The sequence below is a fragment of the Pelophylax lessonae genome, assembly GCF_965119305.1.
Source record: "Pelophylax lessonae genome assembly, chromosome: 4".
Classification (NCBI taxonomy): domain Eukaryota; kingdom Metazoa; phylum Chordata; class Amphibia; order Anura; family Ranidae; genus Pelophylax; species Pelophylax lessonae.
In genome coordinates, this window is record NC_138771.1 from 8,381,260 (window position 1) to 8,408,062 (window position 26,803).

General features: G+C 45.2%; 1 protein-coding gene across 1 annotated transcript in view; it reads left to right on the forward strand.

The window, feature by feature from the left end:
* The window catches only part of ADGRA2 (adhesion G protein-coupled receptor A2), a 342,184-nt gene that overhangs the window by 234,777 nt on the left and 80,604 nt on the right, over positions 1 to 26,803 (forward strand). The window contains exons 5-7 of the mRNA XM_082255622.1: positions 10,992 to 11,063; positions 14,118 to 14,281; positions 20,702 to 20,915. Coding sequence (XP_082111748.1) covers positions 10,992 to 11,063; positions 14,118 to 14,281; positions 20,702 to 20,915 — 450 coding nt within the window. The remainder of the gene's footprint in view (positions 1 to 10,991; positions 11,064 to 14,117; positions 14,282 to 20,701; positions 20,916 to 26,803) is intronic.

The following is a 26,803-nucleotide window of genomic DNA, read 5'->3' on the forward strand; positions in this document are numbered from 1 at the left end:
CCACAGTACAGGTGGGGAGGCAGAAGGCCACAGTACAGGGGTGGAGGCAGAAGGGCACAGTACAGGGGGTGGAGGCAGAAGGGCACAGTACAGGGGGGGGGAGCGAAAGGGCACAGTATAGGGGGTGGAGGCGGAAGGGCACAATACAGGGGGGGGGAGGCGAAAGGGCACAGTATAGGAGGTGGAGGCAGAAGGGCATAGTACAGGGAGTGGAGGCAGAAGGGCACAGTACAGGGGGTGGAGGCAGAAGGGCACAGTACAGGGGTGGAGGCAGAAGGGCACAATACAGGGGGGAGGAGGCAGAAGGGCACAATACAGGGGGGAGGAGGCAGAAGGGCACAGTACAGGTGTGGAGGCAGAAGGGCACAGTACAGGGGTGGAGGCAGAAGGGCACAGTACGGGGGGGAGGCAGAAGGCCACAGTACAGGAGGGGAGGCGGAAGGGCACAGTACAGGGGGTGGAGGCGGAAGGGCACAGTACAGGGGGTGGAGGCGGAAGGGCACAGTACAGGTGGTGGAGGCGGAAGGGCACAATAAAGGGGGGGAAGGCAGAAGGGCACAGTACAGGAGGGGAGGCGGAAGGGCACAGTACAGGGGGTGGAGGCGGAAGGGCACAGTACAGGGGTGGAGGCGGAAAGGCACGGTACAGGGGTGGAGGCAGAAGGGCACAGTACAGGGGTGGAGGCAGAAGGGCACAGTACAGGGGTGGAGGCAGAAGGGCACAGTACAGGGGGTGGAGGCAGAAGGGCACAGTACAGGGGTGGAGGCGGAAAGGCACGGTACAGGGGTGGAGGCAGAAGGGCACAGTACAGAGGTGGAGGCAGAAGGGCACAATACAGGGGTGGAGGCAGAAGGCCACAGTACAGGGAGTCAGGAGGGCACAGACTGTCGTCCTAAATAAGAGGAACACAGCATCTCTGCACAGCATAGCTGATAGAACAACAGTCTGCTGTGTTTACTACAGCAGACCACCGTTCTCTCCCTACGGGGAGCGCTCACTGCCAGACCCACTGATCAGCTTCCTCTGTGGCAAACGGGTGCGGGCCCCCGCTAGCGGTCCCGCGAAGCGACGTACAGTTACATCAACTAAAGTTTTGGGGGGTCTTTAATGCAATGTTGGGGGTTTTAACTAAGCTTCAGGCCTAAAATGATTTTTTAAACGCGTGTGCATATCCAAAAAAAAAACGGATGTGGCAGCGAAAGGGTTAAATACCCAAGAAAGGTACCCTTAGGAACCACATACCTCTGCTTGGCGATTGATGTGCTCAGCGCGTGGCGGGGTTAATATAAGGAACGCACTCGCAGAATTGTTCACATTTTTCTACCTTCCCAATTCTTTCTCGTTTTGATGACTACAGCAGAAATCGCTATCATCAGTTGTATCTTTTGTCTCGGTGCCTCAATGGATCTAGAAACATTCAAGGCCAAAAAAAAAAAAGATAAAATGGGACAAATATTTGTCTTGGCTGTGGACTCCCCGAGAGCTCAGAATAGAGCCTCTTATTTCAGCGACCGCAAGGCAGAGGAACAAGCGCCCTTTCCCTAAAATATCCCGCGATTAAAATGCCAGCACTCCTCCGACACTTCCATGGCTGTAAAACCCTCTGACTGAGCATTTGCCGGGCCCGGCTCTATTTCGGGACAGTAGAATGAACATCCTTTTTGTGTTTTTTTTGTTCAGCTGAGTTTCTGCACTATTCGCGGCTATGGAGGACTGACCGTCACTCGCAGGCGTGGTCAAGTGGCGGCGCTGCATCTCAGCTGAAGTCAGGCGCGCGGTTCCAGGTTGGGAAGCAGCCTGTAATTCCAGAATTCCTTTTGCTGAGCTGTTACTACCTTTGTGCTGCGGTCAGCCGTAATCTCCGCCAGGAACCAGAGATCATTAGTAGAACTTCTAAAGGAGCGCGAGCCGCTGCGTTCCCAACGAGGGTTCCGGTCCTTAGAAAATGCAGAAAAGGCACATTTTTTTTAGGACTAAGCTGGCCAGATACTCGTAGAATTTCCTTCCAATTTTTTTTTTTCTTTTAAAGATGTTTGTTCAATTTTCTAATAATTCGTTTTGGAACATAGCGATGGGAAAAAAGAAAAAAAAAACAACCAAGTTGTGAGACCCAACTTAGCTCAAAGGTGGACTTTATGGGCAAGTAATAGGATAGACTTGGACATCAAAAAATTGTGTAGCAGGATTACCAGCCGTTTTGCTGGCTATGGGTCCCCCTGGGCCACCGGGTGCAACAAAAGTACCCTTGTGCATATTTCTCCCAGTGTGAGCGCTGAGACAATGACCAGTCCAGTATCTTTGGGTTTTTTAGGTTTATTTGAGAACTTGGATGGGAGAAGGGAATGAGTGGGATACTCCTTTGGCTCAACTATGCACAATTTGCTAGGGACAACTGAAAATGCTTCTTGGCGCTGACTTGACGCTGCCTAAATGCCGGTCAATGCCAGTTGACGCTGGTTAATGCTGGCTTGATGCCCATTAACTCCAAACTGACCTTGGACTGCTTTCTCAATTAAATAAGTCTTTTCTTTAGCTTCCTAAGCACTCCTTGCCGAGGTAGCTATGTATGCTGCTGCTGCACTGCTAATCACTTCAGGGCCCACACCGGCACCCTTTTTCCCTCACTTATCTTCAGGGCTTCAAAACTGGCACCCCCTTTCTCTAAACCTTCTCCTCAGGTTAGCTGGCTCCTGGATCCCCTTAACCTTCTGGAGTGGTCCCCTCTCCTAGGCAGATCCCTGGGCAGTCCCAAGTACTCACAACACTGCTTTCCCCAAAACTTCTGCCCAGCAGCTCCACTCAGTCCACAGCACTCTGGATCCCTCCTCTGCAGCTCAGCTCAACCTTCATCCTCTAGGCCAACTGCCCAGGACACTCTCACTTGTGCTGACAGGAGGATAGACAGCCGTCATCCCCCCTCCTGGGACTCTGCTTCCCGCCAAAGACACTCTGTCATGGGCTCCCCTCAGACTTATACCCCATCCCATGATGCATTGCGGCAAAATCTGCCCTCTGGCATAGATACAAGCCCTGGTGTACTATTGACTAGGTTTCCTCCACTGTCCAATGAGAGCCCTCATTGGACATATTGAGGAGACTCCCCAGACTCAACAGACACCCTGAGTAACATATGACAGCCTAACAAATTGATCAGGCCCTCCTGATATGCAGACAGGGCCACCAATATGCTTCTTCCTAGCACATACCTAGGAGGATACTACAATTGTATAAAAAAAACCTTTTATTAATTTCCATTAGAAACATTAATACATAAAATAAACCCGACCCAAGCGTGGGTTCTAGTTCATAGACCTGACCCAAGCATGGGTTCTAGTTCATAGACCTGAACCAAGCGTGGCTTCTAGTTCATAGACCTGACCCAAGCGTGGCTTCTAGTTCATAGACCTGACCCAAGCGTGGCTTCTAGTTCATAGACCTGACCCAAGCGTGGCTTCTAGTTCATAGACCTGACCCACGCATGGCTTCTAGTTCATAGACCTGACCCACGCGTGGCTTCTAGTTCATAGACCTAACCCAAGCGTGGCTTCTAGTTCATAGACCTGACCCAAGCCTGGGTTCTAGTTCATAGGCCTGACCCAAGCGTGGGTTCTAGTTCATAGACCTGACCCAAGCGTGGGTTCTAGTTCATAGACCTGACCCAAGCGTGGGTTCTAGTTCATAGACCTGACCCAAGCGTGGATTCTAGTTCATAGACCTGACCCAAGCATGGGTTCTAGTTCATAGACCTGACACAAGCTTGGGTTCTAGTTCATAGACCTGACCCAAGCGTGGCTTCTAGTTCATAGACCTGACACAAGCGTGGGTTCTAGTTAATAGACCTAACCCAAGCGTGGGTTCTAGTTCATAGACCTGACCCAAGCATGGGTTCTAGTTCATAGACCTGACCCAAGCGTGGGTTCTAGTTCATAGACCTGACCCAAGCGTGGGTTCTAGTTCATAGACCTGACCCAAGCGTGGGTTCTAGTTCATAGACCTGACCCAAGCTTGGGTTCTAGTTCATAGACCTAACCCAAGCGTGGGTTATAGTTCATAGACCTGACCCAAGCATGGGTTCTAGTTCATAGACCTAACCCAAGCGTGGCTTCTAGTTCATAGACCTGACCCAAGCGTGGCTTCTAGTTCATAGACCTGACCAAAGCGTGGGTTCTAGTTCATAGACCTGACCCAAGCGTGGCTTCTAATTCATAGACCTGACCCAAGCGTGGGTTATAGTTCATAGACCTGACCCAAGCGTGGGTTCTAGTTCATAGACCTGACGCAAGCGTGGGTTCTAGTTCATAGACCTGACCCAAGCGTGGGTTCTAGTTCATAGACCTGACCAAAGCGAGGGTTCTAGTTCATAGACCTGACCCAAGCGTGGCTTCTAGTTCATAGACCTGACCCAAGCGTGGGTTATAGTTCATCTCACATATTCCATACATATGTATAATTAAAACATACTCATTCATCATATGAGTTATATAACAAACATTGCGTAACAGTGAGAAAATACGTCTGCTCGAAAGTCAACGCGTTTCACAGTATGCTTCATCAGGACCAAATGCAGACGAAATTGTTCTTCAAATAAGCAGAAAAAACATCATTATTAGTACATAACATCATACATATGTGTAAGAATCAATACTGTAATTGTACGTAGTAACAATAAACACATGTTTGACAATAATGTTGGACCAACCTTCTCAATATAGCGCAAGGCGGCAAAAATTGGCTTTGGGTGGACAAAAGGAGTAAGTAAGGCCAAAGGTAAACTTCGAAGGAGATTTTGTACTGTCATAAGGCAGAAATATATGTGTGTATATGTAAATATGACCATTGGCAATAAAAACCAATATAAAGGAATACAAACATCAAAGTACCGTATATACTCGAGTATAAGTCGACCCGAATATAAGCCGAGGCCCCTAATTTTACCACAAAAAAGTGGGAAAACTTATTGACTCGAGTATAAGCCTAGGGTGGGAAATGCAGCAGCTACTGGACAGAACTGGACCACCACGAGACACAAAACAGGGGCTGCGGGCATGGTACAGGAGATGGCGCAGCTCAAGGTATAGGCATGGCACAGGTCATGGTAAGGGCATGGCACAGGTCATGGCACAGGTGATGGTACAGGCATGGCACAGCTCATGGTACAGGCATGGCACAGGCATGGCACAGGTGATGGTATAGGCATGGCACAGGTCATGATACAGGCATGGCGCAGGTCAGGGTACAGGCATGGCACAGGAGATTGTGTAGGCATGGCACAAATGATGGTATAGGCATGGCACAGGTCATGATACAGGCATGGCACAGGTCAGGGTACAGGCATGGCACAGGAGATTGTGTAGGCATGGCACAGGTGATGGTATAGACATAGCACAGGTGATGGTACAGGCATGGCACAGTATGTACAGGCATAGCACAGTAGGTACAGGCATGGCACAGTAGGTATAGGCATGGCACAGTAGGTATAGGCATGGCACAGTATGTACAGGCATGGCACAGGAGATGCAGTGCTGCGGGCATGGTACAGGAGAATGTCCTGTACCATGCCCGCAGCACTGCATAAAGAAATGCAGGGGCTGCGGAGGAGTCTCACTTACCTGTCGGTGAGGCGCCTTCAATTTAAAAATTGCGCCGCCCGACGCCTATACGTCACCGTGAATGCGCCGCTGATGCTCGGGAAAGCCCGTATATGTTCGGCTATTCCCAGGCATGCGGCGCATGCGCGGTGACACGTCGGCGCCGGGCGGCGCCATTTTTAAAAAGACAGTGACTCGAGTATAAGTCGAGGGGGGATTTTTCAGCATGAAAAAACATGCTGAAAAACTCGGCTTATACTCGAGTATATACGGTAGATGTAATTCATGTAAATGAAGAATTACCTTGGATACACCTGAGAAACATCTATCCCATGAAGGCTGATATTCCCAGGGCCAATAGGTAGGGTCTGGGTCTTATAATTTGTTGTAAGTACACTAGTTAAGGTTTGCGAAGTAGATTTAGAAAAGGAGAACCTGAAACGAATAAATAGATTTCTAATTACAAGCGGGTAAGAATACTGACCCACCCGCTATGGCCGGGGGGAAGAAAAAGAAATAAAACCTACAACATGTGTGGGCCATTCAAAAGATATAATTCTCCAAGCTTACCCCCAATATTAGATGTAGAATATATGATGTATTAACTTGGGTGAAAAAGTCTCCAATAAAGAGTCCCATTTAGCCTGAGGAAACACCCGGAACGGGGACCCTCCCAAAATTGTGATGGGAAACTTCTAAGGAGAAGGATGGAAATTTCTTTTCTCAAATTAACAAAATTCGAACAGCGGACGTAGATTTTTGATACTAATACATGCACAAATATTTGAACATAGGTAGCACCTCCTTGTTCGGAGTAGGCTGCTAGGTAAGTTTAGTGTGGCTCCTCTGTAAACAGTAGAGCGGGGGTTGACTACTTTGGGCTGTTCAGTGTCCCACGGGCTGCTGTTCTGCTACTTCCTCCTGTCTTCTAGAGATTTCTGGAAGTATAGAGAGAGAGCAGAACAGGCAGCCTCAATATTTATAGAACTCCAGCAAGGGCTGGGACAAGTTGTGGGCAAGAAGGACGGCTGCCCTGGGCGCAATGGTTTACTATAGGCATGGGGGCGCCTTCCTTTTGTCACAAGGCTGACGGGAGTAATAAAGCGGCAGTGATTTTGACAAGCAAGTGATTTCGGGGCGTAGGATCCCCTAAGCTTGCACATCATGAATGGGGTGGGGGGGGGGAGTTTGGCTTCTTTTCCCTGGGAGCTGGATGACCTTGTCCCAGCACTGACTTCAGCCAACACCTGGAAAGAGGTGCCCAGAAGGTGGAGGGAGAGCCCATAAATATTTTGAGGCCTAGCAGGCAAGTGGGTCCAATCGTTTAGGAGAGACTCCTTTGTAGGCAGAGAGGAAGCCACCTCCTTGTTCGGAGTAGGCTACTAGGTAAGTTTAGTGTGGCTCCTCTATAAACAGTAGAGCGGGGGTTGACTACTTTGGGCTGTTCAGTGTTTCACAGGTTGCTGTTCTGCTACTTCCTCCTGTCTTCTAGATATTTCTTGAAGTATAGAGAGAGAGCAGAACAGGCAGGATCCCCTAAGATTGCACATCATGTATGGGGTGGGGGGGGGGTGCACAATTTGGCATCTTTGCCCTGGGTTTTGGATGACCTTGGCCCAGCACTGACTCCAGCCAATACCTGAGCAGAGGTGTCCAGAAGGGGGAGGGCAGGGGAGGACTGGGCCAGGGGGCAGGGGGGCAATTGCCCCCTGGACACCAGCCTGGATGGACTGATGTCTTTTTTCAACCTCACAAACTATGTAACTATCTAATTATGTAAGTATTTAACCACTTCTGGACCGGAAGGATTTGCCCCCTTAATGACCAGGCCATTTTTTGCGATTCTGCACTGCGTTAATTTAACGGACAATTGCGTGGTTGTGCAACGCAGTACCGAAATAAAATTCATGTCCCTTTTTTCCCCCACAAATAGAGCTTTCTTTGGGTGGTATTTGATCACCTGTGCGATTTTTATTTTTTGCCCTAAAAAAAAGAGTGATAATTCTGAAAAAAAAATATATGCTATATAACATTCCCCCCAAAAAATCTAAAAATCTAAATGTTTTAACATTTTAGGCCAATTTGTTTTCTGCTACATATTTTTGGTAAAAAAAAAAATCACAATATGCATATTTTGATTGGTTTGCGCAAAAGTTATCGCGTCTACAAACTAGGGGAAAGATTTGTAATTTTTATTGGTTTTTTTTTTTTTTACTAGTAATGGCAGCGATCTGCGATTTTTAGCGAAACTGCGACATTGCGGTGGACAGATCGGACCCCTAACTGACATTTTTGACACTTTTGGGATGACCGGTGACATTACTGCAGTAATCAGTGCTAAAAATCTGCACTGTCACTGTAATAATGACACTGGCAGGGAAGGAGTTAACACAGTAAGTGATCAAGGGGTTAAATGTAAGACTAGGGGGGTGATTCTAACTGTATGGGGGCGTGGCTTGTGAAATGATCATAGAGACATGTGATCCTATATAGAAGGAGCTCTGTGATCATTCCACAGAGAAGAACGGTCAGCTGTGTTTACAACATCCGACCGTCCTTCTCTCTCAGCGGGGAGCGATCGCGGGTGCACGCGACTGACGTAGAGCTACATCGGTTCGCGCAGGAGGGGCTGCCTGCCGCAGTAAATCTGCGGTGGGCGGTCCTTAGTATTTGAGGCAGGATCAACAGGTATTATCTGTATGTGCTGAAAGTGTTCTTAGCTTAACAAAAAAGAAAACAAAGTCAGGACTGCAATCTGCAACAAATTAAATTTTTGTTGTTGGGTTTGGTTATCCTTCAAGGATGGTCAAGTTTTCGAGGAAAGTTTAACCACTTGCTTATGTAGCACTGCCCCCTTGAGGGCTGCTGGATATTACACTCTCGGGTCCCCCTGGGTTACCATTAGCAACACTGGCACTCACAATTTAACACTTTAATTCTTGGCTCAGTCAATGATCAGTCCAGGGGTTTGTAGTTGTTTTTGGTGTTTTATTTTAAATAGGGATGAGAGAAGGGAATAGTGGGATACTCCAAATTAAACGATGCAGCCAGGCTGCTGTTTCACCCTGCCACTAGGTGAATTTGGATTAAGTCTCTATCCAGATGACTTTATGGATTAGATTATATTCAGGACACTCTCCTAATATCCTCTTTCTTGACCACTGACACCCGTCCTCTGACTATCCTACTCCGGGGTGGCCCCCCTCAGGTCAGGCCCCTAGACACGATCCCCTGTACTCACGATACTGTTTTTCTAGGGTCTCCAGTGTCTCTCCCCTTTTAGTCAGATCTCCTGGACCTCTGGGTTCAGTTCTGCTCCTCTGGTACCAGGCCGACCGCCTGCGACCGCCTGCGACCACGTGCCATCACTACAGAGGAGGAGACAGCCGCCACCCTCCCTCCTGGACTCTGCTCACCAGCCACATGTGCTCCTGGCTTTTATACAGTATCCCAGAATGCACCGAGACAGCCTGTCTCTACCAATCACTAGGTATCAAAACCTATGTATCCATGGGTCAGGTTTCCTCCCACTGTCCAACATGCCTCTCTATTGGACCAGCGTGAAAAACTCCTCTAGACTCAATGAATCACATACTGAGCACACTGAGCAGACCTCACTAACAGATCCTGCTCTCTGGAAGGCAGAAAGCAATATAGATTTGCCTGCTGCTCCTCTTATAGGCAGACAGAGCCAAAAACTATACTCACTCTCTAACACCTACCTAGGAGGGTGCTACACTCACCCCCTGCCAAACCGAGCCATGTCCTCACTAGCACCTACCTAGGAGGGTGCTACACTCACCCCCTGCCAAACCGAGCCATGTCCTCACTAGCACCTACCTAGGAGGGTGCTACACTCACCCCCTGCCAAACCGAGCCATGTCCTCACTAGCACCTACCTAGGAGGGTGCTACACTCACCCCCCCGCCAAACCGTGCCATGTCCTCACTAGCACCTACCTAGGAGGGTGCAACACTCACTGCCAGCCAAACCGAGCCATGTCCTCACTAGCACCTATCCAGGAGGGTGCTACACTTACCGGGGGGGGGGGCATTTTTTTTTTTTTTTTTGCTCACATGTTAAAATACAATATTACAATATTTAGGTCTGAAGATTAGTTAAAACCTCCAAAGATTATAAGGAGAATTTACTAATCTGCAGCAGCTGTGCATGGCAACCAATCAACTTTTGGCCTCAGCTTGTTCAGTAAGGCTCCATTCACACATAGGCATTTTGAATCGCGGGGCGGGATCATCACACTTCCGCCCGCGATTTCAAAACACGCTATTAAAATGTCAAATCGCACATCAACGTGTTTAGGTGCCAATGAATCATTTGAGCGGCACCTGAAAACACGGAGCGATTCTGCCGCAGTTGTCACGTGACAAATCACGCAAACCAAATTGTGCGACGTGTGTCACCCAAAAGAAGTTCCAGATTTTTTATTTTAGGCGACGCGTGATTTGGTTTGCGTGAATGCAGCACAATTTTTCGAGCGACAGTCTCTTTTTTTTTTTTTTTTTTTTTCTTCTTTTTACTCCGCTTTTTAAGGTGCCATTGAAATGATGCGTGATCTGACATCTTAACAGCGCGTTTTGAAATCATTGGCGGGACTGCAGTGATTCCACCCGCGATTTAAAACGCCTATGTGTGAACTGAGCCTCAATGTTTGACCATGAAAGCTAGAAGCTGATTATTTACCATGCACAATTCTCTCTGCTCCATTCTAAGACATTTCCCCTCTACACATGTTCTGAAAGCAGAGACCCTGAGGAATAAAATACTGCTAGTTGCAATTTTTTTTTGTACTTATATATTATCGCACTCGTTTATTAAACCTATGTTTTCAGTAAAAAAAAAAAAAAAATCATCAAAGTAAATTTTATTGCACATACACAATATTTTACCAAATTTTTGGGGAAAAAATAAAAGATGAGGTTGTGCCAAGTAAAGAGATACCAAACATGGCAAGCCCTAAAATTGTGTGTGCCTATGAAATGGGAACAAGCTTAGGCACCTGAAATTGTCCATAGGGGACGCTTTTTAAAGCCTTTACAGGTTTTTTAATTTTAGAATTACTCGTGAATGGTGTCCACAGAATTATTGCTGTCACTTCAGTACATGGCGATACCGAATTGTGACACAATTTCCATTTACATACATAGGCGCACCCAACATAAACATTTTTGTACGCATCTGCATGTAGGGGGCGGGGACTTTAAAAAAAGTGTGTTGCTTTATCAAATTTAATTTTTCACACTTTATCACTATCACCTAGGGGGCCAAATAGACCCCTGATGTCATCTATGGACCCAACTGAAGCTGATAAAGCACAGATCATGTTATTATTTTATTTTTGTTTATTTCAGATGTTCATAAATCCATCTCTCTGTGTTTCTATAGCTCCATGTCTGGAAACATCTTCTCTACTCTCCCCTCGGGGGTGTTTGATGAGCTGCCTGGACTGAAGTCTGTGTAAGTATTGGGGTCCTCTGTGTCCATATATAGAGGATTCTGCATCATATATATGGGAATTCTACATCATATATAGAGGATTCTACATCATATATAGAGGATTCTACATTCATATATAGAGGGAATCTACATCATATATAGAGGATTCTACATCATATATAGAGGATTCTACATCATATACAGAGGATTCTACATTCATATATACAGGAATTCTACATTCATATATAGAGGATTCTACATTCATATATAGAGGATTCTACATTCATATATAGAGGATTCTACATCATATATACAGGATTCTACATCATATATACAGGATTCTACATCATATATAGAGGATTCTACATCATATATAGAGGATTCTACATCATATATAGAGGATTCTACATTCATATATACAGGATTCTACATTCATATATAGAGGATTCTACATCATATATACAGGATTCTACATCATATATAGAGGATTCTACATCATATATACAGGATTCTACATCATATATAGAGGATTCTACATCATATATAGAGGATTCTACATTCATATATAGAGGATTCTACATTCAAATATAGAGGATTCCTCATTCATATATAGAGGATTCCAGCTTCATATATAGAGGATTCTATGTTCATATATAGAAGGATTCCACCTTCATATATAGAGGGAATCTACATCCTATATACAGGAATTCTACATCATATATAGAGGATTCCACATTCATATATAGAGGATTCTACGTTCATATATAGAGGATTCTGCATAATATATAGAGGGAATCTACATCATATATACAGGAATTCTACATCATATACAGAGGGATTCTATATCATATATAGAGGATTGTACGTTCATATATAGAGGATTGTACATTCATATATAGAGGATTCTACATTCATATATACAGGATTCTACATTCATATATAGGGGGATTCTGCATCATATATAGAGGATTCTACATCATGTATAGAGGATTCTACAAAGTACATTCATATATAGAGGATTCTACATTCATATATAGAATTGTATATTCATATATAGAATTGTATATTCATATATAGAGGATTCTATATTCATATATAGAATTCTACATTATATATAGAGAGATTCTACATTCATATATAGAGGATTTTACATTCATATATCGAGGATTCTATATCAAATATACAGGATTCTACATCATATATAGTGGGATTCTAGATTCATATATACAGGATTCTACATTCATATATAGAGAGATTCTACATTCATATATACAGGAATTCTACATTCATATTTATAGGATTCTACATTCATATATAAATGATTGTACATCATATATAGAAGATTCTACATCATATATAGAGGGATTCCACCTTCATATATAGAGGATTCTACATTCATATATAGAGGATTCTACATTCATATATAAAGGATTCTACATTCATATATAAAGGATTCTACATTCATATATAGAGGATTCTACATTCATATATAGAGGATTCTACATTCATATATAAAGGATTCTACATTCATATATAGAGGGATTCTGCATTCATATATAGATGATTCTACATCATGTATAGAGGATTCTAAAAAGTACATTCATATATAGAGGATTGTACATCATATATAGACAGATTCTACATTCATATATGGAGGGATTCTACATTATATATAGAGAATTCTACATTATATATAGAGGATTCTACATCATATATAGAGGATTCTACATTATATATAGAGGATTCTACATTCATATATATATATAGTTATTCTACATCATAGAGGATTCTACATTCAAATATAGAGAGATTCTTCATCATATATTTAGGATTCCACATTCATATCTAGAGGGATTCATCATACACTATATTACCAAAAGTATTGGGACGCCTGCCTTTACACACACATGAACTTTAATGGCATCCCAGTCTTAGTCCGTAGGGTTCAATATTGAGTTGGCCCACCCTTTGCAGCTATAACAGCTTCAACTCTTCTGGGAAGGCTGTCCACAAGGTTTAGGAGTGTCTATGGGAATGTTTCACCATTCTTCCAGAAGCGCATTTGTGAGGTCAGGCACTGACGTTGGATGAGAAGGCCTGGCTCACAGTCTCACGCCCTGTTATAGGCTTACCTATGTGTAAAATCCATGTATGGGAGTTTATGCCCACTTTTTTGTGTACAAACTGTTAATTTAGAGAGACAGGAAATGTTGCAATCTATAAACATTAATAAATATGACTGTCTTTAGCATACCAAAATGTTAGTATACAAAGAATCAGTATGTATTTTTGCATCTAATATAGTAGAAACAGAAAAAAAAATTAAACAAATATAAAAAAAAAATAGAATACAATATAGAATGTAACTCTAAAACAGATCTTATCTTAAAATTTGTTGGATAATACCGAAAGGAAAAAAAGAAAATCAAGTCAGTTATGATATTCATAATAGAAAACCAGAGACATCCCAATTTGAATGAAAAATGTGCATGGAATCAAAAATCGTATGAAATATTCTTTCTGTTACCATAATGGCATCAATTCTGTCTTTAATTTGTGAGGAAGATACAGAAGGATTCTTCCAATTAAATGCAATGGCCCATAGTGTTGCAACAGAAAATGTATAGATTAATTGTGCTGAAGAGGAGGACAATCCCGGAATTGGAGCAAATAGTAAACGTATTGAAGAAGAAAGAAAAAATTAATCCCAGTTAATTTATGATTTAGCAAGGGAGGGGGCAATTACATTTTCAAATAGGGCCAGGCACGTTTAAACAGCTTTTTTCCTTTAAAAAAATGAAATTATCATTTAAAAACTGCATTTTTAATTCACTCGGGTTATCTTTGTGTAATATTAAAATTTATTTGATGATCTGAAACATTTAAGTGTGACAAATATGCAAAAAATAAAAATAAAAAATCAGGAATGGGGCAAATACTTTTTCCACTGCACTGTAGAGGGATTTTAACGTTCATATATAGAGGGATTTTATGTTCATATATAGAGGATTCCACCTTCACGCATAGATGAATTCCATAGGGCCAATCCTAAACCTTTGCTGTCTGTTCTTTCAGGGACTTTTCTACGGAGTTCCTGACCTGTGACTGTCACCTGCGCTGGGTGGCGGCATTGACCAAGAATGGTTCCATCCAGATCTCTGACCGGACGCTCTGCTCATACCCCAGTGCACTCAGAGACCGGCCTCTGCGGAACCTGAAGGAAAGCCAGCTGACTTGTGGTACGTGTCCCTACAGATGACATACGAAGGAACGGGGGGGGGGGGGCGTTTGTTTCATTTATTCCCTAATACCTGTGACTGGTGGCCTTCTCAGCTCTCCTTTGTAATGGTCAATGGGATTGGCTTCCTGTGTGTCTCTGCTATATTTGGTTGCACCTGCTTTGAACCCTATAGACTCATTCCCAACTGTTTACCCTTTAATTTGAAAGTTTTCTAGTACAAGATGCAGTCCTCATCTAGCCCTCTACAATGTAAAGTATGGTTACATACTTTAACCACTGCTTCAACCACTGAAAAGTGATAGAGGAGGGGGCATAGCTGGGGCCACAGGCCTTCAGCATCCTCAATCACCATGTAGTCTGTATGGCTTGGCTTTCAAACTTGGCTTGGCTCGGTTCTCTGTACACCCAGAACTGTCAATTTTTTTTTTTTAACCAATGATTCTGGATGTACAGTTGGCCAAGGAGTGGTTTGCGTTGATCTGCACTCTATCCTAATTTTTAGAATTTGTTAAGGAAGTGAGACATGCAGATACTTTCTTTTTAAAACAATGTTTCAACAGTGTCCTTAGGGAACTTAGCTCAGTTATAGCCATGGGACTATTTCCTATTGTTAAGGACACCTTACTAAGTGGAAGGGTACAAAGTGATTGGCGTAATGCAAATGTGGTACAAAAAAGAATCAACCAGGAAACTACAGACTAGTCAGCCTAACATCAATAGTATGTAAGGTATTTGAATGAAGGGTAAGAGACTCAAAGGTTGAATGTATGAAATCTGAATGATCCTAATATTCCCCACAGAGAGTCTTGATAAATTTGTCTGTGATAAAAATGTGTGAATTTGTCTGTGATAAAAATATCACATTTGCGTTGTTTTTCCCACTATCCTAAAATGAGGAATAAACTCTTTATTTTGGGAATTTGTGGTAGAAGTGAGACATGCAAATACCTTCTTTTTAAAAAGTTGCTTCACCAGTGCCAGACAAAGGCTCTTGTACCCTTTCCCCTCAACTGTTTGCGATATGCAACAGAGTGCTACGCGAAGAACAAACCAGGCTTCACAAAGGACGATCGTGTAGTCAGGAGATATTCACTCTGGGAAATATCGTTCAACCATGCTTAAAATGTCAACAACCACTTGCCACGAGTTTATTGACTTTAAAAAGCCATTAATAGCGTTCATCAAGACTCGCTGTAGGGACTAGTGGTATCATTCAGATTTCAAGACATCGAACCTCTTTCCAAACATGTACCTCAACTCCAGCTGCTGCAATAAAACCGAAAATAGTTTTGTTCCAATTTGTAAGGAAGCGTGCAACTTTATAATGAAGAAAGCAATGGCAGATGCCTAGTTTTCTGAAATCCTATGGCAAGGTCCCGATTACACCCAGGAGTCCTTAGGGAACTTAGCTCAGTTATAGCAACGCCACTATTTCTAATTTTTAAGGACACCTTACTGAGTGGAATGGTACAAACTGATTGGCCTGGAGCAAATGTGGTACGAATTTAGAAAAAAAGGATCAAGATGTGTACCAGGAAACTACAGACCAGTCAGCCTAACATCAATAGTATGTAAGGTATTTGTGGGAAGGGTAAGAGACTCAAAGGTTCAATGTATTGAAATCTGAATGATCCTAATATATCTCACAGAGAGTCTTGATACGTTTGTCTGTGATAAAAAGATCATTCGTGACAACCAGCATAGATTCATGAAAGACCGTTCTTGTGAGACCAACCTGTTACAACTATGAGGAAATAGGTGAGAAATGTGATGGTGGAAGTCCAGCGCACAAAGGATTCAGAACATACAAGGCTATGTAAATTGTTAAGAGAATAAAAAATCACACACACACATACATACACATCAGTTAAACTGATTGGTTAGATCTGTATAATTTTTCAACCTTATAACTAAATAACTACTGTGTGTGTAACACCCTCCCAGATAGGCTTCTAGGGAAGATAGGCAAGTTTTGTTCTATTGTGACTCTCCTGTAATCAGTAGAGCAGCATTTATATCTTTTGGGCTACTCTGGGCTCAGCAGGCTTCAGGTTTGATTGTTTCGTCCTATTTTCTGGAGGCTTCTAGAATATAGTGGATTGGAGAATCAGATGGGCAGCCCCAATATTTATGTGGGTCCAGTCAATTCCTGGGAGAAGGTGCTCAGAAAGTGGCAGGGAGAGTACATAAATAGTTTGACCCTGCCCTGAGACAGCATGGTTCTTCCCTAGGAGGAGAGGTTCCCAGCCAGAAGGGCTACTGCCCACACTTAACATACAATCAGGGATGGAAGTGCGTGTTCCTCAGCCGGTCATTCTTAGTTTCAACCCTATGGCTATCACATAGCCATTGGATTGTATTTACTTGTGATTTTTTTTAATATACATTGAAGGCCAGTCATAGATGGGGGCAGGTTGGGGGAGGCTTGGGCTACCTCCATTCCCACCTGTCCCTCATCTATCCATTAGCTTGCATGCGCTCCCACTGTGGAGACACTTATAAATTAGTAGTGTTAGGACTGCAAGTTATACAGGGTGCCGTGAAGGGGCCTTGCAGCTTACACATGCGTTTGCAAATGTGTGTTAACTAAACCCCTTTTTTTTAACCTATATTGTTAGACAGTTTGATTTGGTTTGTTAGCAGACTGGTCGGTGAGTATAGTTTACTTAGGGCCGGTTGTTCTCATGCACCTCATCTAAAGTCCCAAACTCTTTTCCTTAACTGCCCTTTTGGGCAGCTCAGCGGAAGATTCCGCCTGCCTTTCATCAAGGTCCCAGCTCTGAATAGCTGGGGGGGGGGGGGGGCTATCCTGCTACAAATTCAATTAAAGTTAAATTGGGGTTTCAATGGGGATCCAGTCTGGAATTTCCACTTAGGAGACTGTCTGTTTAGTCTGCAGAGACACTGAGTACAGACCTGAGTGAATTATTCTAGTGACTTTTGCTGCTGTTAACTCATGTGGCACTAATATTAAGGCTTGCCTGGCCTGGAACACTACTTATGGTGTCCCAGTGCTGTCCATTTGATGTCCTGTTGCTGAAGGGACTGTTCTGAAAAGTAGCTGCAAAGGGAAGCGTGTCCCCACATTCCTGTTCAGTGTTCTGGAGTATCTCACAGCTTTCCTAGGCCCCATCCATGTTAATCTGCAATAAACCTAAAAAAAAAGGAACCCCTAGATTCTTTACTGAGCCAGAAGAGAGAATGTTGCTGTTTGCCTGGCTTCTGTGGCACATATCTGGGAGAGGAACCTGGGACAAAATCAGCGACCCTTGCGGGTTTAGTGTTACATATGTAAGACCAGGGTTTTTTTCAGCGGGAACGCGGGGGAACGCAGTTCCGGCACCTCTAGCACTGAATGTATGCCATGGCAAGGGGTGCTGGAGGGTCTACTGATGCTGGATCTATTGATGCTGGAGTGAATATATTTTTGGATGGCAATCTATTGTTGCTGGTGGAGGATCTTTTGATACTGTGGGTTAATTGTTGCTGGAAGGGATCTACTGTTTGGGGAGGGGGTCTACTGTTGCTGGCTGCTAGAGAGTCTATTGATGCTGGCTGGTGGGAGATCTTTTGCTGCTGCTGGGGGTCTATTGCCGATGGGGGGGGGGGTATATTGCTGTTGGCTGTGGGGGATCAATTTTATTGCTTTTCTTGTTATCATAAACAAATTCCATACATTCCACTCCAAAATTACACCTGGCTCTATATTCTCTAAAAGGGACTGTATTGGAAGCTGGGTAGGGGGTGGATCCAAGTGTCGATGCTCAGAGGTGGAACCAAGGGTTAGTGCCCGAAGGTGGGTAGGGGGCGGAGACACAAAGTAACTTAGAAAGGGGAGTTCCCGCACCTTTTCTCTGAGAAAAAAAGCCCTGTGTAAGACCAATCTTGACTCTGATTTCGAGGGACTTTCCCTGATATGGAACAAAGTCCCTCTGTCCTTCTTTCCTCCTTTTGTGTCCCTCATTTTGGTCTGATCTATAAGTCGTATATAAAATGCACTTTTTACCTTTAATTTTTATATTTCAAAAAGTGTTTCCCCGTGCTAAACCTTTCGTCAAATTTCTAAATTGCTGCATTTGTAAATTTCAAAAGCCAATATAAAGGAATAGTAGTGGTAACTTGTGGGTTTAACCAATCATTTTTTTGGTGTATAATTCTCCTTTAAGGGGGTGTGGCAGGGGGTGGGTCCTCTCCCTATATACTTTTGCTAATTGGTGTCCCTCGTTCCCATCTCAAAAAGTTGGGAAGTATGGATTTTGGGCTTCAATCCAAACTGAAGTCTGGTCCGCAACATCTGGACTGGTTTAGTGGAGGGCTTTTTGGTTATACTTTCTTGAAGTGGGTTGCATGTAAGGTGAATGATTTTTTTTTAACCATACATTTTTATAAATGAAAAACAAAGAAAAGACATACAGCATTGAAGTATCCAATAGAACAATAGAAAGGTTTTACAACAACATAAGTGCTTAAAACTGATCAAGTAACTTCATCAGAACATGTAATTCAGAACATTTGCAGAGGAAAATTCAGTAAGTTTCCCATTAAGGCAAAATAGTTGAGACCATATAAATTATTACATGCCTATTGAATCTGGGGAGCTATCCCACTACTAGGGAGGATCCTGTCACCCCAATGGGCACAAACTGTGAGCAGGCATCTCCGTCAAGGGTGCGGTGAGGGAGGTGGGATTCGGCACAACCTGCCTCCCTTCCCAAATTCTCTACCAATGCCCTGTTAGTTAATTCCTCTGGGCCGAAGGCCTTCTAAGGTATGGCTATGGCAGCTGTGGTTGAATAGTCAAGAGTACTGTGGAGATGGGGAAAAAAGAGGGGGATGGGAAATGTAGAGGGAGGGGGGTTGAACCTAGATTGGAGGGGTGTCGTAGGTGAATTTGTTAACCAACCTAGTACAAGTGAAGTCACCATAGTGCAGCTGGGGTACTGCACTGGTGCTGAGCCAAGGATGAGTTATATTACCCGCTTGCTGCCCACCCTATAGCACTTTTACTGCTACAGGGCGGCAGTAGTGGGAAGGATAATATATATATACGTGATCCTGCACTTCCACCTGCAGGGGGTGCCACGGGACTGCTTCTGCTGTGATAATTCAAAAGCGGATCTGTGGGTGCCGGAAGACATCGAGTGCCCGGCACCCACAGATCTGCTTTTAAATTATCACAGCAGAAGCAGTTCCGCGGCACCCCTTGCAGGTGGAAGTGCAGGATCGCGTATATATACATTATCCTTCGCACTACTGCCGCCCTGTAGCAGTAAAAGTGCTATAGGGTGGGCAGCAAGCGGGTAACATAACTCATCCTTGGCTCAGCACCAGCACTCGATGTCTTCCGGCACCCGCCAATTGCCACAGAGAACTGAGATATGCCTATGTAAACATGGCATATCTCAGTCCTGACAGGGAGTAAGGGATCGATCCTATGTTCCTGCAAATCAGGGACTAGAATCAATCTCTTCCATTAGTAAAAACAGCACACTGCATACACAAAAACACTGGCTAGGCACACAGTTAACCCCTTAATCACCCTAGACGTTTAACCCCCTTCCCAGCGAGTGTCATTAGTACAGTGGCAGTGCATATTTTTGCCCTGATCCGTGTATTAGTGTCACTGGTTCCCGCAAAGTGTCAAATGTGTCAGTTAGTGTCCACTTGTCTGTCGCAATATCGCAGTCCCGTTATAAGTTTCTGATCACCGCCATCACTAGTATAAAATAAATGAATAAAAATTTTATAAATATATCCCACAGTTTGTAGACACTATAACGTTCGTGTAAACCAATCAATATACCCTTATTGGGATGGATTTTTTTTTTACCAAAAATATGTAGCAGCATACATATTGACCTAAATATATAAAGAAATTAGATTTTTTTATTGAAAATGTTGTATAGCAGAAAGTAAAAAATATTGTTTTTTTGTTTTTTTTTTTGTTTTTTTTCAAAATCGTTAATTTTTTTTGTTTATAACACAAAAAATAAAAAACACACATGTGATCAAATACCACCAAAAGAAATCTCTATTTGTGGGAAAAAATAACATACATTTTATTTGGGTACAGTGTTGAATGACCGCGCATTTGTCAGTTAGTAACGCAGTGCAGTATCGCAAAAAATTGCCTGGTCATGAAGGGAGGTAAATCTTTCGGAGGTCAACTGATTAATATCATTCTGTACATCACTGGTGGACCTGGGAACCTTTTGTTCTTAGAGTTTAGTAAATTGAATTGCCATACAGAACGTTAGTACCACCCTCAAAGAACTCCGGTATCTTGCATCGGTATTCCCTTGAGGTTTATCAGTTGGTGAATGCAGCTCCTAGCTGACTTATGGAAAAGGAAGAATAATGCCCCAAGGGTTCTTGGAGAATTTCATCGTAAAGTATTATCTGTTGTTTTTGTTTGCAGAAGGGACCCCGGAGCTCCACACCCTCCAGCTCATCCCATCCCTGCGGCAAGTTGTGTTTCAAGGTGACAGAATTCCTATCCAGTGTACAGCAAGTTACTTGGGCAACGGCAGCCAAATCATCTGGTACCATAATGGAAAGCAGGTGGAGGAGGATGAAGAACAGGGCATTATCCTGGAGAAGACAATCGTCCATGACTGCACCTTTATCACAAGGTATGGGATCATTGCAGGAAAATTAAACCCAGACAGGTAGAAAAAAAATATTTAATACACCTACAGTGCCTTGCGAAAGTATTCGGCCCCCTTGAACTTTGCAACCTTTTGCCACATTTCAGGCTTCAAACATAAAGATATAAAACTGTAATTTTTTATGAAGAATCAACAACAAGTGGGACACAATCATGAAGTGGAATGAAATTTATTGGATATTTCAAACTTTGTTAACAAATAAAAAACTGAAAAACTGGGCATGCAAAATTATTCAGCCCCTTTACTTTCAGTGCAGCAACTCTCTCCAGAAGTTCAGTGAGGATCTCTGAATGATCCAATGTTGACCTAAATGACTAATGATGATAAATAGAATCCACCTGTGTGTAATCAAGTCTCCGTATAAATGCACCTGCACTGTGATAGTCTCAGAGGTCCGTTTAAAGCGCAGAGAGCATCATGAAGAACAAGGAACACACCAGGCAGGTCCGAGATACTGTTGTGGAGAAGTTTAAAGCCGGATTTGGATACAAAAAGATTTCCCAAGCTTTAAACATCCCAAGGAGCACTGTGCAAGCGATAATATTGAAATGGAAGGAGTATCAGACCACTGCAAATCTAGGAAGACCTGGCCGTCCCTCTAAACCAGGGGTGGGGAACCTTTTTTCTGCCGAGGGCCATTTGGGTATTTTTAAAATTATTCGGGGGCCGTACAAAATTATCAACTTAAAAATGTGCCTGTTATATTAGGTCAAACACTTAATTAACTCACCCCTAATGTGATGGCTGCAACAGCTTCTCTTTGGTGAGGTGTGTGATGTTAGCTGGTATTGATGATGTTGCTACTGGCAACTGTTTTTCCAGGTTTTCCCCCCTTAATGCAGAGTGATGAGCGCCCCCATCAATGCAGAGTGATTAGTGCCCCAATCAATGTAGAATGATTAGTGCCCCCCCATCAATGCAGAGCACATGGGGATTAGAGCGCCTCCTGATTACACACAGAGCGGGTTCCTCTGCTTACCCCGCGCGGGCGCTCTCATACGAAGTCACACCTCCTGGACTGACTCCTATGATAGACGTTACCACTGTGCTGTCTATCATAGGTAGGAGGCGTAACTTTGTATGACAGCGGCCGCGCCGGGTAAGCAGAGGAACCCGCTCTGTGTGTAATCAGGAGGCGCTCCCCCTCCCCTTCCCCTCCGGAGGCAACCCAATGGTTGGGCCGGATCAGATGGCTTTGGGGGCCGCATACGGCCCTCGGGCCATAGGTTCCCCACCCCTGCTCTAAACTTTCAGCTCATACAAGGAGAAGACTGATCGGAGATGCAGCCAAGAGGCCCATGATCACTCTGGATGAACTGCAGAGATCTACAGCTGAGGTGGGAGACTCTGTCCATAGGACAACAATCAGTCGTATACTGCACAAATCTGGCCTTTATGGAAGAGTGGCAAGAAGAAAGACATTTCTTAAAGATATCCATAAAAAGTGTTGTTTAAAGTTTGCCACAAGCCACCTGGGAGACACCAAACATGTGGAAGAAGGTGCTCTGCTCAGATGAAACCAAAATTGAACTTTTTGGCAACAATGCAAAATGTTATGTTTGGCGTAAAAGCAACACAGCTCATCACCCTGAACACACCATCCCCACTGTCAAACATGGTGGTGGCAGCATCATGGTTTGGGCCTGCTTTTTTTCAGCAGGGACAGGGAAGATGGTTAAAATTGATGGGAAGATGGATGGAGCCAAATACAGGACCATTCTGGAAGAAAACCTGATGGAGTCTGCAAAAGACCTGAGACTGGGACGGAGATTTGTCTTCCAACAAGACAATGATCCAAAACATAAAGCAAAATCTACAATGGAATGGTTCACAAATAAACATATACAGGTGTTAGAATGGCCAAGTCAAAGTCCTGACCTGAATCCAATCGAGAATCTGTGGAAAGAACTGAAAACTGCTGTTCACAAACGCTCTCCATCCAACCTCACTGAGCTCCAGCTGTTTTGCAAGGAGAAATGGGCAAAAATTTCAGTCTCTCGATGTGCAAAACTGATAGAGACATACCCCAAGGGACTTACAGCTGTAATCGCAGCAAAAGGTGGCGCTACAAAGTATTAACTTAAGGGGGCTGAATAATTTTGCACGACCAATCTTTCAGTTTTTTATTTGTTAACAAAGTTTGAAATATCCAATAAATCTCATTCCACTTCATGATTGTGTCCCACTTGTTGTTGATTCTTCACAAAAAAATTACAGTTTTATATCTTTATGTTTGAAGCCTGAAATGTGGCAAAAGGTCGAAAAGTTCAAGGGGGCCGAATACTTTCGCAAGGCACTGTATATTTTTGCTAAATATTCTTAGAGACTTTGTCACTGGGGGGAGAAGGGGAGGGGTGGATTACTACAGGTATAAAGTGCAAACACCCAGGGACGCAGCCTCCCAAAACTTTCTGCCATGGGCAAATCTCTGATTGTCCTTACAAGGAAAGCTCTAACACTTCCTGATGTTGCCGCAGCTTGCCCATCGCTTCTTGCCTTCTGCTCATTCCTATTGGCCACAAAGGCTGCCCATCATAATGATTGGCCAATAGGAATGTGTAGGGAAGTGTTTTTGTGGTGCTGGTGCTTTGCCAAAATGGCCTGGTTGGGAGTCTGGTGAAAGTTTAGGCATCTCTAGGGCGGACATGTCATACCTGCAATAGTTTGCTGTTCTCCCCCTTAGTGAGCATCTATATTTTCGCTATATTTTATAAAGAACTGGCAGACGTAGCCATTTCTGGAAGTCCCACAAACGTAAAATATTACTCCTCCTCAGCCTGTTTTGCCTTCTTGTCCTTGAAGTAAGGCTTGTCATTGTAGACTGTGCTGCTCCAAGATTAGTTGTAGTGTCAGATGCTTATCTTCCATGCCGCTAAGTCAAGACTCAGTCTCTGTTACTCTTTTGGAAGACTTAGTGGAAGAGCTTCTGTAGCTTTTGGAAGTCTTGGTGGTGGAGGAAAAGCCTCCTGGAGCTTTTGGAAGTCTTGGTGGTGGAGGAAAAGCCTCCTTGAGCTTTTGGAAGTCTTGGTGGTGGCGAAAAAGCCTCCTTGAGCTTTTGGAAGTCTTGATGGTGGAGGAAAAGCCTCCTGGAGCATTTGGAAGCCTTGGTGGTGGAGGAAAAGCCTCCTGGAGCATTTGGAAGTCTTGGTGGTGGAGGAAAAGCCTCCTGAGCTCTTGGAAGTCTTGGTGGTGGAGGAAAAGCCTCCTGGAGCTTTTGGAAGTCTTGGTGGTGGAGGAAAAGCCTCCTTGAGCCTTTGAAAGTCTTGGTGGTGGTGAAAAAGCCTCCTGGAGCGTTTGGAAGAAGAAAAAGGGTCAGGGGAGGGGCACAGAAAGAGACTGGGGTGTTTTTTTTTTTTTTACCCTAATGTGGTTGTAAACCCTTTCATTCCCTTCCAAACCCTTTCCTTAGTGAACTAATGTCAGGTGATAGAAAAAGATAAAATAAATCCTCCTGCATAAATTGTACCGGTTTATCTACAGCCCTCCTGTCTCTACACTTATTCAAAGTCCAGAATTTATACAGCTTGTATGAGCTTTCAGAAAGCAGGTGGCAGGTAGCAGGTAGCTGATTTTACACTCTGCAGAGCTCAGTGAGATATGAGTGAAGGGATTAGACACCCACCTTAACACAGCGCACAGGAAAAAAGCTGAGGCTGTCAATCACAGGTTGTGTGCTGGAGGTTCCTCCCCTGTCACCATTTTTCTCTTGGTGTCAGGAAAACCTCTCAGAAGTTACTCATACTGATAGCAGAGGAAGGAGGCAGCAGAGAGAAATTACACTTAGTGTTCTGGGCTTAGAAAAGTACACACTATAGAGGAATATTCTTTGTTCATATTTCATGTCTGAGATTTACAACCACTTTAATGCAAGAATTCCCAGCATGTAGTAAGTTAGCTTGTGTTGGATGCCGCACTGAACTGACTGAATTGGTCACTGGACCTGGATGAGTATTCGTGTCGGCAAAGAGGAAGGAATACCTTTCAGTAGATAGTGCCCAGTGATGGATAGTGGCAAAGGGCCCTCTTGGGGATTGGGCTGCTGCCTTATGGTCCTTTCAGTGGGGTGCACGGGAACCGTGAAGGAGTGAGTGTGGGGGACCGTGGAGGACTGAGTATGGGAGAACCGTGGAGCCGTGAGTGTGGGGGGGGGGGGCGTTGAGGGCTGAGTGCAGGGGGGACCATGGAGAGCTGAGTGCAGGGGAATAGTGGAGAGCTGAGTGCAGGGGAATCGTGGAGAGCAGAGTGGGGGGGGGGGACCGTGGAGGGGTGAGAGTGAGGGGACCATGGAGGGCTGAGTGCAGGGGGACCATAGAGGGGTGACTGTGGGGGGACCATGGAGGGCTGAGTGTGGGGGGACCATGGAGGGCTGAGTGCGGGGGGACCGTGGAGGGCTGAGTGCGGGGGGACTGTGGAGGGCTGAGTGCGGGGGGACCGTGGAGGGCTGAGTGCGGGGGGACCGTGGAGAGCTGAGTGCAGGGGAACCATGGAGGGCTGAGTGTGGGGGGACCGTGGAGGAGTGAGTGCGGGGGGATTGTGGAGGAGTAAGTGCGGAGGGACCATGGAGGGCTGAGCGCGGGGGGACCCTGTAGGGGTGAGCGTGGGGGGACCCTGGAGGGCTGAGTGCGGGGGGACCCTGGAGGGCTGAGTGCAGGGTAACCCTGGAGGGCTGGGTGTGGGGGAACTGTGGAGGGCTGAGTGTGGGGTACCCTGGAGGGCTGAGTGCAGGGGAACCCTCGAGGGCTGGGTGTGGGGGGACCATAGAGGGCTGAGTGCGGGGGGACCATGGAGGGATGAGTGTGGGGGAACCATGGTTGGCTGAGTGTGGTGTACCATAGAGGAGTGAGTGCGGGGGGGGGTCTCGTGGAGGAATGAGTGCAGGGGGACCGTGGAGGGCTGAGTGCGGTGGAATCGTGGAGGGGTGAGTGTGGGGGGACGGCAGAGGGCTGAGTGCGGGGGGACCATGGAGGGCTGAGTGGGGGGGGATCATGGAGGGCTGAGTGCAGGGGGACCGTGGAGGAGTGAGTGCGGGGGAACCGTGGAGGGCTTAGTGCGGGGGGACCATGGAGGGCTGAGTGCGGGAGACCGTGGAGGGCTGAGTGCAGGGGGACCATGGAGGGCTGAGTGTGGGTGGATCATGGAGGAGTGAGTGTGGGGGGGATCGTGGAGGAGTGAGTGCGGGGGGACCATGGAGGAGTGAGTGCGGGGGGACCATGGAGGGCTCAGTGCGGGGAAACCGTGGAGGGCTGAGTGCGGGTGACCATGTAGGACTGAGTGCGGGGGGACCGTGGAGGGCTACGTGTGGGGGGGAGGGGCCGTGGAGTGCTGAGTGAGTGGGAACTGTGGAGGGGTGAATGCGGGGGGCCTGGAGGAGTGAGTGCAGACCTGGGGGGGGGGTTGTTTGCCACCCACCCCCCAAAAAAGTTTTGCACCAGCTGCCACTGTTCTCAAAATATAGTTCCAAGGCATTTAGGAAAAAGTATCAACATGTACATTAGGGCAATGCGTTCTGTGGGAATAGACCCCCCCCCCCTTCTTCAGGGCTGTTTCGCTTTGTAGGATTTATTGGGAACAATTCCCATGATTGCTTATGTTGGATGAAGGTCTAAGAAACAGGACGGTTTAGTTGCATAGGCAGCATGTAGTAATGACAGAGCGTGGGGTGAGTGTGGGGTGACCGTGGAGAGCTGAGTACGGGGGAACCTTAGAGTCGGGGGTACAGGGGGACTGTGGAGGGGTGAGTGCAGGGGGACCGTGGAGAGCCAAGTGCGGGGGAACCTTAGAGTCGGGGGTACAGGGGGACTGTGGAGGGGTGAGTGCAGGAGGACCATGGAAGGCTGATTGCAGGGGGCTTG